Source organism: Protopterus annectens, chromosome 7.part0 (genome assembly GCF_019279795.1).
Source record: "Protopterus annectens isolate FY-2018-M chromosome 7.part0, PAN1.0, whole genome shotgun sequence".
NCBI classification, from domain to species: domain Eukaryota; kingdom Metazoa; phylum Chordata; order Ceratodontiformes; family Protopteridae; genus Protopterus; species Protopterus annectens.
This window is the reverse complement of record NC_056739.1, coordinates 762,494,437-762,514,209: the sequence shown is the minus strand read 5'-3', so window position 1 is coordinate 762,514,209 and position 19,773 is coordinate 762,494,437. Positions and strand designations below refer to the sequence as shown.

General features: G+C 40.2%; 1 protein-coding gene across 1 annotated transcript in view; it reads right to left on the bottom strand.

The window, feature by feature from the left end:
- Positions 1-364: 364 nt before the first annotated feature.
- Positions 365-19,773, bottom strand: part of LOC122806088 (extracellular calcium-sensing receptor-like) — a 450,647-nt gene continuing 431,238 nt past the window's right edge. The window contains exon 6 of the mRNA XM_044076326.1: positions 365-1,263. Within this exon, the coding sequence (XP_043932261.1) occupies positions 365-1,263 (899 nt within the window). The remainder of the gene's footprint in view (positions 1,264-19,773) is intronic.

Genomic DNA, 19,773 nt, shown 5'->3' with positions numbered 1-19,773 from the left:
CACAAAGAAAGTTTAATGACTGTTTATGATTTTCCCAATGGCAGTAGCCACTGTCTCATTAATGTTTTTGATTAATCATCCATTTCACTTGAGTCCATTTGATAAATCAATGCATTCACATTTATTTTTTTTTATTTATCAACTAAGTTCTATAAATAAATGTAGAACAGTTTTATGTCATTCACAGTTCAAAAGGTGATAAACTCTATGGCAAAATCAACATAAAAATGCAAGTAGTATTTGCACAGGCCTTTTTTTCTGAATGATATTGTATCAGAAGAAAGGCTATTGTAACTGAATTACTGACCAGTCAATTTAAGGAATACCAGGATTGTAATAATTTCCTTTCATTTATTGAAAGTCATTATTTCTTTCCTTTTAATTCCCTTCTGATGTTTCTTTGCGGTCTGAGAAGTATGATGTAACATTTGGGGAAAAATATGCAAGCTAGTAAACCAGCGCTGGAAGACAAGATAGCAAATATTTCCACAGCAACCATGTACTTCCCTTTGGTACTTAAATATGCTGGAGTGAAGGAAAGCCAGACACTAATAAAGACCACCATGCTAAAGGTTATATATTTAGCTTCATTAAAGCTGTCAGGTAATTTTCTGGCCAAGAATGCTACAAACAAACTTACAGTAGCGAGAAGACCCATGTATCCCAGCATGCACCAAAATGCAGTGGATGAACCCTCATTACACTGAATTATAACCTTCCTATCATGGGACTTCATGTCATACTCTACAGTGGGTGGGGTACTAGTCACCCATGTGACACATATAATAACTTGCAGAAAAGTAAATAAAATGACAATTACTTTGGGTAAATTTGGTCCCATGTACTTTTTTAGATTATGGTTTGGATTTGTTGCTCTAAAGGCAATGACCACCATTACAGTTTTGGCTAAGACACAAGAAACACAAAGTGTAAAAATCACACCAAAAGTGGTCTGTCGAAGCACACATGTTATAGACACAGGCTGACCAATGAAAATTAAGGAACAAAGAAAGCAAAGTACAAGGCCCGTTAGGAGCACACAACTGAGTTCCTGGTTATTGGCTTTGATGATTGGTGTATCCCTGTACTTGATAAATATAATAAGGACTGCAGCTGGTAGCAGTGAGAAGAAAATGGAGACAAAAGCTATCGTTCCACCCAGAGGATCATGATAGGAGAGGAAGTCTGTAGTTTTGGGGAGGCATCGATCACGTTTGGCATTTGTCCAGTGATCATCAGGGCACTTCTTGCACTCAGCAGACTCTGCAAGAAACAGTCAGAGTAAGTTTTCATGTCTGTAGCTGTGTTTGTATCGTATTCAAGAGTTAACTTGTATAATTCATTAGGCAAATTAACACATATTGTGACTACACAATCTCCTTACCCCTGCTGAACAAATGACAGTGTGGATGAATGTCCTTTGAACTTCATTTAAGACATGGCTTTACCTCTCATTTCCTAAGTACTGTTAAGAAGAGCAGCTCTGTTTAGATATTTCCTAGGAAAGTACTCAGTTTTTACACATATTATACAAGGGCGGAAATAGAATCAGTCAAAACCACAAGACTAAATGGGTGTCTGTCAAACACCCATCTCTATGGCTTGGTGACCCAGGTGTTAGAATACTTGAGTGCAGGAAAAATTGCCTTCTGTATGGCGGTGGTGGACTTTGTCTACAAACAAAAATATGTTTTTTTTTCAAAAACTCTTCTTTTATCTTTACTGAATGGGCTTTTGTGATGTTTCCATCTTGCAAATATATTATTTCTCAACTATGCAGGTTCTTAGCCCTTCGATCATGCAAGACCACCACTGTTTAACTCTTCAAAACATGAAATTATTTATTTTCCAGAAAATCTTCTATGCTTCATTTTTCATACTAGATTATTTTGTAAATATATCAGAGTGTTAAAAATAACACACACACACACACACACACACACACACACACACACACACACACACACACACACATACACAAACATACACAAACACACACACACACATACACAAACACACACACACACACACACACACACACACACACACACACACACACACACACACACACACACACACACACACACACACACGCGCGCGCGAGCGCAAGTGCGTCCACAAGTCAAAATGGGGGAAGGGGTCACTAACAACAATGGTGGAATTGGTGTAATACTCGATATTCCACATAATTTCCTGAGAAGCAGTATAGCTCTTGGCATGATAAGTTTACTTATTCCTCTCCTGAGCTGTGGCGCCATCTTTAAATACTAAAACCTCTGCCTGACTACACTCTGTTTCTGTCCATCCCACGGGCATCCCTCAGTAGTACGCGCAACTTCCCTTAAACACATTAAAAGGTCCAACAAGAACAAAAAAAAACCTGAAGCAACTGCCTGCATACAAGAACATGGAGAGCGGAACCCCGTGCAAACCAGTAAAAGTCACTGCAAGGTCTACTTTTATCAACAGACTGTGAGCAGTGTAGGTCTATTATAATCTTCTCTCTGTGATACCCCTACTGATTCTTCTGCTGTGCACACTACTGGACCACCCACTTTTTCCTCCCATTTACTGTAACAAATATATGCATTTCTCCATAGCTTTGCATTTATTTTATATTCTTATATTTTATTCTCCCATTTATTGTAACACATATATACAGTTTCCCAAAGTTTTACATTTATTTTTTATTCTACTTCCCTGATGCTCTACTAAATCTGCTTTTGAATTCACACAGATAAACAGACATGGTTAGGTACTGACCTGGGCTAGCTGGTTGATTGTTTTTCTCTTCTCACAGCTTTCTCCAAGTCCTGGTCCATAGCCTCCCCCCACTTTTCTTAATCTCCTAATATAATTCTAGTGTAAGTTTCCTAACCCTGTCAAACCTGTTTTCTCACAGCTTTCTCCGAGCCCTGGCTCTTAGCGCCACCTTCTCTCGGTCTCCTAACATAATCTTATTGTAAGCTTCCCAGCCCTGTCATTCCTGTCTATTTCCTCCCTCTTCCTCTTGAGAGTTTACTTATTCCTCCCCTGAGCTGCAGCGCCATCTTTAAATACTAAAAACCACTGCCTGACTACACTCTGTTTCTGTCTGGCCCAAGGGCATCCCTCAGTAGTGTGCACTTACTGCATGTCCCTTTCTAAAACCCCTGGCATAACTACATTATTTTCCTACTTTTCAGTCAACTGCAGCTACCCATTGGTGCATAAATAATTAAAACAAACAGAAAGGTAACATTCAAACCAAAACGATAGGCTACTCTATTTCTGTAGTTGTTAACCTTCTCACTAATTGTTTTCTGTTTGGTGGCTGCTGCTCCTCCCTGAAGGTGTAACCTGCTCTGTTCACCCTTCCGGCTCACTTCGCTCCCTACCCTACCCCCAAATCTCACCTAGCCCCACTACCTGTACTTTTATACATCCCCTGACTCCTCCCACCTAACACCTCTCCAATCACAATAATCCTAAGCCAAACCCCACCCACTGCTAACCCAATCTATTTTTTTCAAACCAAAACTGCTCCCAACCCAACCCCCCCTGTACTCCCCTCTTAAATGTGGAACCAGAAAATCACTACTCTCACACAACCCAAGCTACCTTTCCTAACAAACTGCCTCACTCTTCTACTCCACCACATCTTTCTCTCACTAGCCAGCAACATCTACAACCCCGGACCCATCTCTAACATCAATCTTACCAAACCCTCCACTCAACCCACAGACTCAAAGTCCATTCACTTTACAACACTTAATGCACAAAGGCTAAAAAACAAAATCCCTAACCTCCATGCCTGGCTCTCCCATAACCACCCTGACATTACTGCCATGTCTGAAACCTGGCCGAAAACCTCTATAAAAGATAGCGGAATTCTACCACCAGGTTTCCAAATTGTTTGCAATGACTGAGTCCACAAAAACGAAGGTGGAGTAGCAATAATCTAGCCCGCCTCCCATACCATAACTCCCTACTCCAATAAAATACCAACCTTTGCCAATGCTAAAATTATAATAGGTTTACTAAAAATAAACAACCACAAGTTTATATGTATTGCTGCTCTCTATATTCCCCCTGGTGATAATGTCAAATTTCTTTAAAACATCTTGTACTGGTTCTCCTCCAATATAAAAAAATGAAACCTATATACCCGGTGATACCAATATCAACTGGAATACTATTAACTCTGAAGCCCCGTCTCACACAATCAGCCTGTACAACTTATCCCAACTAACACTATCTCCAACCAGACCAAATAAAGATGGTACCTCTGGTACCACCATTGACTGGATCCTAACAACTCACTCAAACCTTATCGCCAAAGCTGGAACATTACCTGATCCTCTCAGCGATCACCTACCAGCCTTCACCGACTGTCTCCCATCTCCATTGCATAAATAACACCACTACATCCAAACCCACAACCTCTCCTCTTTCAACCCTCTAACTTTTTCCGAATGCTTAAAGCATACTACTGGTCGCCTCTAAAAACCCTTCCTCTAGATGATGCCATTTCCTACTTTAACCACTCATTCCTAACCCTTCTCAATCAGCAAGCCCCCCCCCCAAACCAAACCCATCAAAACCAATCCCTGCTCATGGTTAGCAAAATATACTAAATTAGCCTTGCACCAAAGGGACAAAAATGGAAACAATATCAAAAACATAAAAACCCTAACACCCTCCTAGAGTATAAGCAACTATGAAACTCTGAAAAAAAACTAATTAAAGACCACAAAGCCCAGTACTCCAAACTCCAGTCCTTGCACTCAACAAATCCCAAAAAATTCTGGGACTCCATCTCATCCATGCTGCGTCCTGGCAACAAAGAAAACCCCTGCTCAGACCCCAACCTCTCCAACCTTGAAACAGCCAGCCAGTTCAACTCATTATTTATAAAATGCATAGCTAAACTATCAGCTCCTTCCCACCCCCCTCCTCCATCACCACCCCCTCCTGCCTCAACCGCCATGCCAATCATCAACCTTCCTTCACATCCTTCTGCCTCAAACCCATAACCACAAACACTATAAAAATACTGCTCCTCAAATGCAATCCCTGTCACAATACACCTGACAACCTTCCACCCACCTTCCTCAAACAATCTGCACACAGCATTGCCTATTTCATCTCTATTCTTATAAATAGATCCATACAAGAATCATGCACCCCTTCTATCTGGTGCCATGCTTACATCATCCTCATCCACAAAAGTGGCAAAAATACTGATACCACCAACTTTAGGCCTATTGCCATCCTTTCCCCTCTTTCTAAAATGCTAGAGAAAACAATACAAGCACAACTCATGGCATACCTAACACTAAACCATCTCCTCTCCCCTACCAAACATGGCTTCCTCCCTGGCCACAGCACCATGACTGCCCTTCTTTCCTTTCTTGAAATCATAAACCTCGAATGTGATTCAGGCAAACTCATATCCACACTATTCCTAAATCTGTCAAAGGCCTTTGCTACTATCTCACACACTCTACTTATATCCCAACTCTCCACCCTACAGCTCTCTCCCACCACCATCACCTGGTTTTCCAGCTACTTGTCCGAGCACCAAAAAGCTGTCCAATGGAAAACTTCAAACTCCCCCTTTCTTCCCACATCCACAGGTGTCCCACAAGGTTCTGTTCTTGGCCCTCTTCTTTTCAACCTATTCATTAACAACTTTCACCAATCCATCCCAGACTCATCTATCATCCAATATGCAGATGACCCAGCAATCATCTGCTCCGCCTTCTTCACCTCCAAGCTCCTAGCAAAAACCCATCTAGCCTTCTCCAAAACAGAAACCTGGATGCAGGGCTGTCAGTTCCCTACTAACACTCACAGAATCCTTGCAGAGGATCTCATTTATAGGTTCATAGGTAGGTACTAGGCTATCGGCCCAAGGGCCTACGTAAGCCTAGCCAACAAAGTTCCCTAGCTTACACCACCCAAGAAAGTTATTTTCCTGTGCCACTGTCGAGCCTCGGGGTGTATTTCCTATTTCCCATCCACTCATCAAGATTTTTCTTGAAGAGTGCTAATGAAGTACTTTGCTTGACATAGATGGGTAGCCTGTTCCAGAGTATGGGAAGTCTCTGGGACAGGAATCTATCCCTCTAGCATGTCCTGTTTATTGTGGTGACAAGGTTTAGGTCCCTTGAGCATGTAGCTTGGAGGGATTGGGATTTCTTTAGGTGTAGCATGTCCAACAGCTCTGGGTTTGACATAGCTTTATATGTTAGGCAGAGATCACCTTGGAGTAGGCTCAGAATAAAGCTGGAGTTTTTTGAGGTGGTCAGTGTAGGGCATTTGTTTGAGGTCAGTAATCCTCTTTGTGAGGTACTTCTGTGGCCTTTCCAGCTGCTGCAGATGTCTTGTGAGGTACATTCCAAAATGGGCATTGTACTCTATAATGGGTCTAATGAGTGTCGAGTAGAGGGGAACAAAGACCTCTTTTTTCCTGGATGAGAACCTTTTTATGATGAGGTGTGCCATGTAGAAGGACCTCCTGACTACTGTGGTGATGTGACTATTAAAGGAGAGACTTCTGTCCACCTGGGTCCCAAGGTGTCTTATCACACATTCGGTGTTAAGTAAATTGCTGCCTATGTGATAGTTCATGTGTACAGAGTTTTTACCAAAGGGGATGACACTACACATTTTGGCATTGAGCTTGATGCCATGGCTCTGACACCAGGCATCTGTCTCAGCGAGGCCCTCCTGTAGGATGTCCACATTATTTGGGGACTTGACTATTGCTCCTAGTTTGCAGTCATCTGCGAACTTTGTTAGCCAGAGGCCTTCTGTGTTAGCCTGTACTTCAGAGAAGTAGATACCAAACAGGAGAGGTCCAAGGAAGGAACCCTGTGGTACTCTACTTGTCACTGCTTTGAGGTCAGATTTGGAGTCTGCAACTTTTACAGTGTGGGTTTTGTCAGTGGGTCAGTTGGCAACCCATCTTGTGATGTAGGGATGTACACCTAGTTTAGTGAGTTTAGCTATAATTCCTGAATGCGGGATGGTGTCGAAAGCCTTTGCGATGTCAAGATAGGCTGTGTGAACCACCTTACCCTCATCTACAGCTTTGGTGACTGCCTCAAAGAAGTCGATCAGGTTCAGGAGGCATGATCTGCCTTTCACAAGCCCGAACTGGGTGGGTTCCAGGGTTTGGAGGTTACCAATGTCTTTGTTTATGAGTTCCATGATGATATGTTTCATGGCCTTGCAGACCTGGCTCATCAGGCTAATAGGTCTATTGTTCCCGGGATCAGTGGTGGCTCCCCCTTTATGGAGTGGGATAAATGTTGCTGTGCACCATTCAGTGGGCACAAAGCCTGATGCGAGGCTATTATTGAACATGGTGCTTAAGTGGGGAGCCAGTTCGTTCTGAAGTTCATGTAAAATGCAGCCTGGGATGTTGTCCGGTCCCATGGATGCTGTATTTCTGGCTTTAGAGAGTGCAGCTTTTACCTGCGTAGTTGTGATTACAGGGACTCTGCATTCATCCTGTATAGATATGGGCCCTTTAGGGGGTGAGGGAGTGTAAAGTTAGCACTGAACCTATCTGCCAGGATGTTGGCAATATCAGTTGGTTCTGTAATTTTCATGCAGTTGTGCTGTAACTCAGAGCAGATCTGGGTGTTGCCATCGAGTTTCTTGACATAGCTATAGAATGCTTTATGGTTATTCTTAGAATTAGTGGTGATTTTGTTTTCGTAGCTAGCTTTGGAGGATCTTAAAAGGGATCTTAACTTCTTACTGAGGCTGACCAGGGAGCTCCTCCACTTATGGGATTTTTCTCTCTTTTGCAACAGTTTCTTCCTTCTGTTGTACAATTTGTTTATGGCAGGGGACCACCAGATTGGCTTCCTTTTTTTGGAGGATAGCATCTTGGTTCTGTTTGGGATAGCACGATCCATGCACTCGTGTAAGTGCTTATAGAATGCATTTGTGTAGGATTCAGCAGTTGTAACTGTTTGTCCATCTGCATGGGTATCATTAAGTTCACCATTTCTGTCTTAAAAAGCATGAAGCTGACTTTGGAGAAATTTTTTACCATGGTTTCCTTAATGGGGGGTGGGGGTGGGATGTGGATATCAAGGGTGATTAGCTTATAGTCGGATCGAACGAATGAGGAGTTGACTTCAGGTGTGGAACACCAGTCATTCATGTTGGTAATGACTAGGTTTAGGATATTGTTGCCCATGTTGGGGATGTGAATAAGTTGATCCCAGGCACTGGAGTTTATGAATTCCAAAAAGCATTGAGCTAAGGAGTTGGTACACGAGTAGTTTTCCCAGTTAATGGTGAGGTAGTTGAAGTCACCCATTATTAGGGTGTTTGGTTGAACCCTAATATTTTCCAGTACATCAAGAAAAGAGGAGTGGGAATCCTGGGGCATGGTAGGGGATCTGTAGCAAGCTACAATTTGGATTGCAGTTTTGCCCAGAGTTAGTTGCACTTGGATAACCTTGGATGCATTATGCTGAACAACTAGCCTGGAGGTGTGGATATCCTTAATGAATATGGACACACCTCTGCCTTTGGTGTTTCGGTCCAGGTTGCATGGCCGAAAAGTGTGGTATGACTTAAAGCCTGGTAGTGCAGGGGTGCTCTCTGGAGCCTTGAACCAGGTCTCAGTCACTGCACACATAGGCTCATAGGTTCATAGGTTCATACTAGGCTATCTGCCCTAGGGCATTTATAAGCCTAGCCAGAGTATGTTTGGCTTTCGCCACCCATTTTAAATTAATTTTGCTATGCCCTTTTTCAAGGTTAGTATACTGTGCCTCTGTCTAACAGTGACACAGAAGTGATACCCGGGGTAAACCTACGATCTCCCATCTACTCATCAAGATTCCTCTTGAAAAGAGTCAATGAGGGACTCTGCCTAACCTGGACTGGGATTTTATTCCAGAGTGAAGGGAGCCTCTGGGTTATGAATCTGTCCCTCCAGCATGTCCTATTTATTTCAGTGCTGAGGTTCAAGTCTCTCGAGCGTGTAGCTCGATGGGATTTGGATTTTTTGAGGTGCAGCATGTCCCTTAATTCTGGGTTGGACATGGCCTTATACGTCAGACATCGACATATCAATGTTCTCCATTTTAAGTAATGTGTTGAGTGAGTGCATTTAGAGATTTAGACTTCTAGCATTGAGTAGCATTATCCTCAGTTTTTACTTGCCTGTTCCTGCTACGGTGGTGAATTTGTTATTTGAACCTTGTCTAAAAAAGGCACTGTGGGGCTGCAAGAGCCTTAGCCAGTATCTGGAATCCCAGGGGCGACAGGTGCAGGCCATCTGTGGCAAAGCATCGTGGTCTGTCAAATATGTCATCCCAAGCAGACAGATACTGGATCCCCTTAGAATGACACCAGAAGCTTAGCCAATTGTTGAAGTCAATCATTTTGTCCTTGTACTGCGGTATCATTCTGGGTGATGGCAGAATGCTACTCAGGGCTAGGGTCATACCTGCCTGGGCTACAAGATTGGAGAGCTCTTCCATGTCTCTTTTCATGTAGTCCAGGGAGATACGTCTCAGGTCATTGACACCAACATGTACAATGACAGAGTCATATTTGTACTTGTTGTGGAGTGACCTGGGTGTGGGTTATGTGGTGGATCCTGGCACCTGACAGGCAGCTGACAGTAACCTTCTCCTTGTTTAGCCTGGTGAGTGGGACATCAGTATGCCTGACTATAGAGTCACCTATGACTAGTGTGTTGGGTACGTTGTTTTGCCTTATTGGCTGTGGTTGAGTGGCACACTGAGTCTGTGGGCTATGTGTCATTTGGGTTGTGTTGGGGGATGGAGGTAGCTTGCGTTTCTGCTTTGGAGGTCTCTGTTGCTTAGACAGATTATTACTGAGAGCCTCCATGAATATTTTTGTGTTACTATGTGTGGATTTTGGTGGTGTAGATTTAGTGAGACTATGTGATGAGTGTGGTGTGGTGCAAATGTTTACCTTCTCCTCATGACTGTCAAGTTCAGTCTTGGTTGGAGAGAACTTTACCTCCAGTTTAGCTAGATAAGTGCATCTTTCACAGTTTGTAGTGTTGGGTGGTAGGAGAAGAGGGTTGTCTGTGTACATGAGGCAATTTCTACATTGCCTCAAGATGCCCAGTTTCATCAGATAGACAGGAGAGAACACTGGGAGCTGACCTTTGGACATGCCTGAAAAAAATATTTTCCTCTAGATAAGTGAGTAAAGTGAGTACAAGAGCTGTTTTTCTCTAAGCAAGTGAGAAAAGTAAGTACAAAAACTTTTTTTCCTCTGGGTAATGAGGAAGGTTGAGTGCTGTAGTAATTAGTATGTTATTTAGTGCTTACAACAAGTTCTGAACAAGTGCTGAGCATGAATAAGAAAATTTAAGTGCTAAAACTAAGAATCTGTATTTGCACTAGACGAGGTACAGGACAGAAACAAGTGCAAATGTAGGTTTTCAAATCAGAAAGTTGAGAGAGATGGAAGAAATTGCCCAAATGGCAAATAACTACAATTTCTGGGCCAGAAACACTTCTTATGTGGTAGACAGGTTACCTAGTGCTTACCACTCCCACTGATAAGCTAGAAGGCTTCCCTCCAACACAAAAGGGCTTGTGGGGCTTACATACAATCCTGGATACAGCAAATCTGTATCTGGAACACTAGTTACAGGAAAGGTAGGAAACAGGCTTACAGTATTTTTCTTTTTTACAGAAAAGTAGCAAAAACAGTACTAAAAACAATTCACATGCAGTGCAAGCTAGCACACTTGAGTATGTAGAAATATTAGACGAAACACAGTTTAAAAAATGCAATTAAATTAAAAAGGACTAAAAGCAAGTGCAGAAAGAGTTTATTAGGTAGAATGTGGTAAAGAGATGGGACTGGGGGAGTGTCTCAGATCAAATCTACATTGGGGTGGAAAACTGCAAAAGCCACCAAATTTAAACTACAAGCCAAAATAGGGAGGGCGGATGAGACAAAACAGTTTCAACAGAGATCTAAGCAACAACTAACAGTACAAACTCTAAAACCAAAAAAAAAGTATACTCAGCTCTGTATATTTGCAGCTAGATTGGAAAGCTCAGAACAGGGAGACAACAGTTTCAACAGAGATCTAAGCAACAATTAACAAACTCTAAAACCAAAAAATATATACTCAGCTCTGTATATTTGCAGATAGATTGGAAAGCAGTCACTCAGAACACAGGTTCCAGCAATTAAATGCAGGCTGTTACTAACAGGTCTAATTTTATGCAAGTGATCCCCGAGTTAGATAATACACAAGCTGTAAAAAACAATTATATCAACTGAAGACACAGCAGAAAACAGGGGTGGGGGTGGGGAAAACAGTTTCAACAGAGATCTAAGCAAGAACTAACAGTACAAACTCTAAAACCAAAAAAAATATACTCAGCTCTGTATATTTGCAGATAGATTGGAAAGCAGTCTCTCAGAACAGGGAGACAACAGTTTCAACAGAGATCTAAGCAACAATTAACAAACTCAAACAAAAAAAAAAATACTCAGCTCTGTATGTTTGCAGATAGATTGGAAAGCAATCTTTCAGAACACAGGTTCCAGTTCGGCAATCAAGAAAACCCACCAAATGTTAGGTCTACTCTACAGGTACAACCGTTTCCTAAGCCCCTCTACCAGTCAAACTCTTGCATCCACCTTCCTACTCCCCTCCCTTATGTATGTTGCCCCTCTTTTCACCAATCTCCATCTTGGCTTTCGGACCAGACTTGAATCTTGCTACTGCAAGATCTCCAAATCTGCAACCAATTCAAAAAACTCATCCCACCACTGCCACTCCCTCCTCACCCTCAACTAGCTTGAACTACCCAACTACCTCAGTTACCTACAACTCACCATTGCCCACAAGCTCATCTTTAAACCTGCCAACTGTCCAACTCTTGCTACTTCCTTAAAACCTTACATTCCCAACCGATTACTCAGATCCAAAAACCAAAATCTCCTTCAGGTCCACAAACCTGCACGACCTCCTGGCCATCTACTGCTGTCCCACTCCTTAGCTAAACAGTGTAACTCTCTCCCCACACACCTATGCAACATACCTAACCATACAAATTTCAAATCTCAGCTACTCTCTCATCTTTCTTCCAAATGGGAATGTCCTTGTCACGCTCTAACTTAAACCCCTCCCCCTCATTCCATCTTGCACTGACTCATCCAACTACCTCTACTAGTACTTCATCCCACCAAAAACAATCCCTCTCCTACCAAAAGCTAATTTTCTCCCTAATATCTATTATACTATACCCTCCAATCTCAAATATACTGTTACCCTCTCCATGCATAATATTTTCCTAACCTACTAATGGTTAATAGATATATATTTTGAAATGTTAAACCTACAATTGAGTTTATAACAAAAATATTCACTTTATGTAAATGTTGAAATTTTTGTATTGACTTATGTCTTTTCATTTTTGCAACATTGTAATACACCAATTGCAAATGTCTGCCCTGGCTTAGTGGGAAATCACATTGGCTGGGGGTTGCAGGGTCCTGGGTTTGAGTCTTGCTGAGGCAGTTTATTTTATGGGAGTCCCTGGTGGTCTAGTGGTTAGGATTCAGCGCTCTCATGGCCCAGGTTCAATTCCCAGTTAGGGAAGCTTCAATGCATTGGGGTTGGGAGGATGGCTCAATGGCTAAGGTGTTTGCCTTACAAACACAAGGTGCAGGGTTTGAGTCTCACAAGGGATAACTGGCTAGGCTTAAAATGGCTCACAAGGGCAGTTAGCTAAGTACTAGAACTATGGAGCTTATCTGTAAATGTTTAATTAGCTGTATGAAGTATGTCCTTTTGTAACATGTGAAATGTAACTTGCAATTATTGTGGAGCCTTTCTCCCCAGGCCTCCATTGAAAACGGCCTTTTCTTGGCCCAGTGGACTTCCCTGGTCATCAAACTTAAATAAATAAATAAAATAATAAATAAATAATCACTCCACCTAGCCCTCTTGCATCAAAGCTGCAAAATTGTTTGTAATTTCTGCCATTTTTGAAGGCTGTATCTATATGGTACCATGCAATAAGTTACACTGATAATTTAAAATTAACTTTAATTTTTTTTTGTGCACTGTGATAGTCTGACTGGGCAAAGCTCATTTTCAACAGAGACCCTGGGAGAAAAGCTCCATCAGAAGTACATATGTAATTGATTTACATTTTATATTTCCAGTTTTAGAGAGACAGTTGTTATATTTATATTATAGATTTACAGCTTCAGAGATATAGACATTATAACTGCAGAAAATGCTGTTTACATTGATAAACTGAAGTTTTCTCATAACAGAAGAATAGTATTAACTATATGCATTATAAGACTATGGGCAGTTTATTTCATTATAAATTAAATAGTCTAGATGTGTTTTATTATACAAAACCCTAGATGTAAGCCATACACCATGAGTTGCTGTATCATGTAAAATTAAGATATATTTGTTAATAAAAAACAAGGCTATATTTTACTTGAGGGCTTCACCAGTTCATTTTGTGCATACGTGGGCGTGTCATGAATTGAGTGACAACCCGGTCTGCATATGTAATTAGCCTTCAAGCAATCGTGAGTGCATACAGGATGTGAGAATATTAACGTTTCTCCATGGAATCTTGGCTGTCGGCTCAAAAAAGCTGGCTGTTTCTACTTTCTGCCATGTCATTCAACAGTGCAAATAATTCTTTCCTGTTAATAACCATTTTTGCAAAATATTTAGGAACTTACGGCTTAGCTAGCTATTTTCCATATCAAGTGTTGCATAAATACAGTGGTCTTTACTACTGGTCGGTCCTTTCTGCCAAAAGATGTACCTTCTGCTACTCTTAGACTATACATTTAAGGTAATGTAATGTGTTATACATCACATTACATGAATAAGCTGTCAGGAGAAAACATAGTTTCTATAGTATGTTGGAGTGTTACTGCTAGTCTAAGGCAGCTCCTTTTCATCTTACATTCTGTCTGACAAGGAATACCAGACTGTTAAAAAAAAATAAAAAAAACTCATCTGCCTTGGCCTGTACCTTGCATTCATATGATTGACTGAACCCACCAGCCCACTCCTTGAAAAAGTATGTTCTCGTATCTGCATTAATCTGTCTACCTTCACTCTCCATCTCCTGAGCATGGCCCTTCCTTATCACACTGTTGTTACTTTTAATTGTGATTCTCTCATACTTCTTTTTAGTGCATGGTGTACCTTATAGCATATATATTCTGTTCTCTCTCCCATCTTTTCTTTGAAAAGAAATGTAACTAAGTCTTTCCCCATATATTATGTCCTCTGAGCCCTTTACTGTTGTTGTTGCATGCACTGTTTCTAGCACTCTAATTGTAATATAGGGAATTACTGATGTTGGTAACATTTTACTGTTTTCTTTATTGTTACATTACATGTCAGTGCGCTCGTTTTCTTTTTCTGACATCCGATGGTACATTCAGAGGGAATGTATATTCATGAATGACATCACAGGGGTGGGTTTGGGGATGGGCTTGCTACTGCGCATCTGGTGATGCCCTCAAGTAAAATATCACCAAAAACAAAAGGAACCTACAAAGTGATGTAAAAAATAAGTTTAATAGCAAACTTTTGAGATAAAACTCTTCTTCAGTGCTTAAAATCAAACTAAAACACATTTTCATGTATACAGCACATGAACAGATTCAAACCAATCAAAGCACAGTGATGATAACATAATTAAAATAAACAATTGAGCACTTATTTCATGGAAAAGGGACCTTCTCTTAAGAACAAGTTTTAAACTCACATTATCATTCAGCCCAGGAGGCACATCTGGTTGGAAATAATTAATACATCTATATTCAACATCTCACTCTCACCCCCTAAACAGCCCATCTCAGTACCGGAAGATTGCCAAATTCCAGTAATAATGGCCACACAAGTAAAAAAACGCACTCTTCAAAGCTAAGAATTCAGCATCCATGGGACCAGATGACATCCTGGGCTGTGTACTACATGAACTACAAAATGAACTGGCACCTCACCTAAATGTCATGTTTAATCATAGCCTAACCTCAGGCTTCATGCCCACTGAGTGGTGCACAGCTACAGTTATCCCACTCCACAAGGGGTGATCCACCTTGGATCCTGGGAACTAACACCCCATCAGTCTGATGAGCTTGATCAGCAAGGCCATGGAACGTATTATCATGGAACTTATAAACAAAGATACTGGCAACCTTCAAACACTGGACCCCATCCAGTTTGGGTTAGTGAAGGGCCGATCTTGTCTCCTGAACCTGATTGACTTCTTCGAATCAGTCTCCAGAGCCATGGATGAGGGTAAGGCAGTCCACACAGCCTATCTGGACCTCACCAAGGCCTTTGACACCATCCCCCACTCTGGAGTCATAGATAAACTTACTAAGCTAGGCATTAATCCCTACATCACTCGATGGGTTGCCAACTGGCTTACTGACAGAACCCATACTGTAAAAGTAGCTGACTCAAAATCTATCTCCAGACAAGTGACAAGTGGAATACCTCAGGGTTCAGTCCTGGGACCGCTCTTGTTTGGCATCTAGTTCTCTGAAGTACAGGCCAACACTAAGGGACTCTGGCTAACAAAGTTACTGGGAGCCATTATTGAATCCCCAAATGATGTGGATGTTCTACAAACGTGCCTTACAGAAACAGATGCTTGGTGCCAGAGCCATGGGCTCAAGCTCAATGCCACAAAATGTATAGTTATCCCCTTTGGGAAAAAACATGTACTCGTGAATTAACACATAGGTGGCAGTACACTAAACACTGGAAGTGTGATAAGAGACTTAGGGGACAGTGGTCTCACCTTCAATAACCACATCGCCACAACAGTCAGGAAATCCTTCTGTGTGGCATACCTCATCACTAAGGGCTTTTCATCCAGAAAAAAGGAGGTCATTGTCCCACTGTACTCATTAGACCGATTATAGAATACGCCCCATTTGGTATGTACCTCTCAAAACATCTGCAACAACTGGAAAGGCCACAGAAATACCTATTAAAAGAATCACAGGCCTAAAGCAGATGCCCTATGCTGACTGTCTTAAAAAACTCCAGTTATACTCTGACGCATATCGTCTACTCAGAGGCAATCTCTGCTTAACATAGAAAGCCATGTCAAACTCAGAGCTGTTGGACATGCTACACTTAAAGAAATCCACATCCCTCAGAGCCACAAGCTCCAGGGATCTAAACCTTGTCATCACAATAAACAAAACATGCTGGAGGGATAGGTTCCTGACCCAGAAACTCCCCGGCCTCTAGAATAGAATGCCCATACATGTCAAGCAGAGTGCGTCCTTGGCCCTCTTCTAAAGGAACTTTGATAATTGGATGGGAGAAAGGAAATTCACCCCGGAGATCATGTTAGTCACTCTGATAGACAGGGATCCAGGGAAGTAAATAGTGGTGGAAGAAATAGCCAGGGAATTGTTATGGCTAGGCTTGTATAGGCCTTAGGGCAGATATCCTAGTACCAACCTATGCACCTATGAACCTATGAACATTCTCAGTGTTCAACACAATATTCCCTCTTCTAACACTTCTTTCACAAGGTTTTATAACCCTAAGTGTGAAGCTCTCCACCTCCATACGTATGTCAGCTAGGTGTTGGGCTCTCCTTTCTTTTAACATTCTGTTGTTTTTTCCAACATAAAATGATGTACGTTTTTCATCTTAGAGCATATTTGTAGGTCTTTATAACTGAGCTGTTGTTTCAGATTCCTACATTTCCTAAATGCAAAACTAGGTGAAGAACCCACAATATCTTTAACCACATCAGATGTACATAGTATAGACCAGTTGTGTCTTATAAGTTGTTTAACCCTATTGGTATGTGCATTATATTGCATAATATATCTAAACGTATTTCTGGAAGTACTATCCATGATATTATTTACTGTCCCATTAGCTGGACTTTCTTCTATATCTGAGAGATATGGTCTAGCTAGGCCATCTCTTTCACTCAACACTTGTTTTTTAATTTCTTCTAACATTTTAATACTATAGCCCATATTATTAAACTCTGTGACCATCTCATCTAGCTGTTTGATACAGTCAGATATATCTGTATTTAGCTGACTGGCTCTAAGGAACTGACTGCACACAATGCTTTTGTATATATGGGGGGGGGTGCTTACTGGTAATATGTAAATATCTGGCAGTTTGAACTTCCTTCTATAGATACTAATACCTATTGTATTATATTTAATATATTTTAGTATCCAAACGATATATATATATATATATATATATATATATATATATATATATATATATATATATTTGATTTTGAATAACTAGGTTTAAACTTCAAGAAGGTAGTAGGAGAATCAATATATGTAAAAAAGATTCTAAAACTTCAATACTGCCCTGCCACACTAAAAAATATTATTACGTTATGTTTCTAACAAAAGCACTAGTGTCAGAGAATATATGTTCATCTTCCCTGATGTAAAGTGCAGTTAGCATGAGTATTGGCAATAGCTGTACCCATTGTCATTTCTTTCACCTGACTGTATAGGATTGTATCATACAAAAATACATTATTACATAGTACAAGTTCTAATAGCACACACAGATGGTATAATACAAAAATACATTATTACATAGTGCAAGTTCTAATAGTGCACACAGATGGTATCATACAAAAATACATTATTACATAGTACAAGTTCTAATAGCGCACACAGATGGTATCATACAAAAATACATTATTACATAGTACAAGTTCTAATAGAGCACACAGATGGTATCATACAAAGATAGATCGTTACATAGTACAAGTTCTAATAGAGCACACAGATGGTATCATACAACGATACATATTTACATAGTATGAGTTCTAATAGTGCACACAGATTGTATCATTCAAAGATACATCGTTACATAGTACAAGTTCTAATAGAGCACACAGATTGTATCAGAAAAAGATACATTGTTAGATAGTACAAGTTCTAACAGAGCACACAGATTGTATCATACAAAGATACAGTGTTACATAGTGCAAGTTGTAATAGAGCACACATATTGTATCATACAAATATGCATTGTTACATAGTACAAGTTCGAATAGAGTACACAGATTGTATCATACAAAGATAAAGTGTTACATAGTACAATTTCATTTTTTCATTCAGTTGTTTCTAAGCTAATTTCTCATTCTCACTTAAATTATAAAATGTATGCTGGTTATTTATTTTAAACATTTCATACAATTGTTTTTCACATATTGTTTGAAAAGCACTCAGGAGGGTATGCTATTAGGTATAAAAGAACTTTTACATTTGCACTTGGGTGTATTCAAAGCAATAGCATTGTTTTTAAAAATAATGTTTAAGTTAAGATCTTTAATAAACATTCTTAAATCTGTAAGGGCTTCACTGCTATCATCATTAACTAACAGTTTAATATCTGATAAAATAGATAATGGCATAGCATTAATATAAGTCTCATTAAGTCCAGTTCCAGTGGCTGCAGACTGTTGCAAATTTTAAAATAAATGTATTTCCATGTGTCTTCATCAGTTTCTTCAATTTATCACTGGCTCTAGATGGCTCAGCTGCCAGAGAGAGTTGCCCTTTGAAAAAGATCCTATTCAGTGAGAAGTTTAGACAGAAGGAAGACACAGCTAGGTCAGACTGTTTGTCCAAACACCAGAAGTCAAACAGAGAGCAAAGTGAACATAGCAGCCAGGTAAAATGCATGATGATACCAATATTTACCACCCCAGAAAAAAAAAAAAAACTAATGGGACTGTAAATAATATTGTGGGTAGTACTTCCAGAAATAAGTTTAGACATATTATGCAATATAATGCACATACTAATAGGGTTAAACAACTTGTAAGACAAAACTGGTCTATACGATGTACACCTGATATGGTTAAAGAAATTGTAGGTTCGTCACCTAGTTTTACCTTTAGGAAATGTAGGAATCTGAAACAACAGCTCTGTTATAAAGATCTAAAATATGCTGTAAGAATGCCATAATTGGGGGGCAGAGCCTGAATGGCTAACTGAAATCAACAGTATTTTAGAGCTCCATATAACTAGCTTAATAAGACAGGAAAAAATATTTTTTTTCTTCAAAGTATAAAATCTTATAGATAAAGGACTAATTTACATACTTAGAAACTTTGGTGAAGTTTTACAAATAATTTCATATCAAAAAGCTTGGAGATATATTCACTTGTTAAAATGAGCAACTCAAAGAATTCTCACCATGATGCTGCCTTAAAGAAGGAACTACAACAGATGGCATCTAGCCTGCAGGAGTTGTCTTTGAAGATGGATGATTTTAAAGAGAACCTGGAAAATCTTAAAACAAGCAGTCAAAAACAGGCTGACACCATCAAGGAAATACTACAACAACACCAGACAAGGATAACAGGAATAGAGGTTTCTCTAAATGACTTAGAAAGCAGACTTAAAGAAGAGGAAACACAGAAAGAACTGCTTCTAAAACAAAACACTTGGTTGGTTAATAAAGTAGATTACTTGGAAAATAGGGAGAGGAGAAATAACATCAGGATGTTTGGATTACCTGAAAACACAGAAGGTAAGGATATTATTTCCTTTTTATCAAGCTGGATCCCTGACTTTTTAAATTTAAAAGAAGGCCTTTCCTTTGGCATTGAAAGGACACACAGAGATCTTGGTAAACCTGCCACTATCTCAAACTCTCCTCCTAGGTCAATAATTATCAAATTTCTTTTATACTTGGACAAGGAAATGATTTTAAGATCTGCTTGGAGGAAGGCA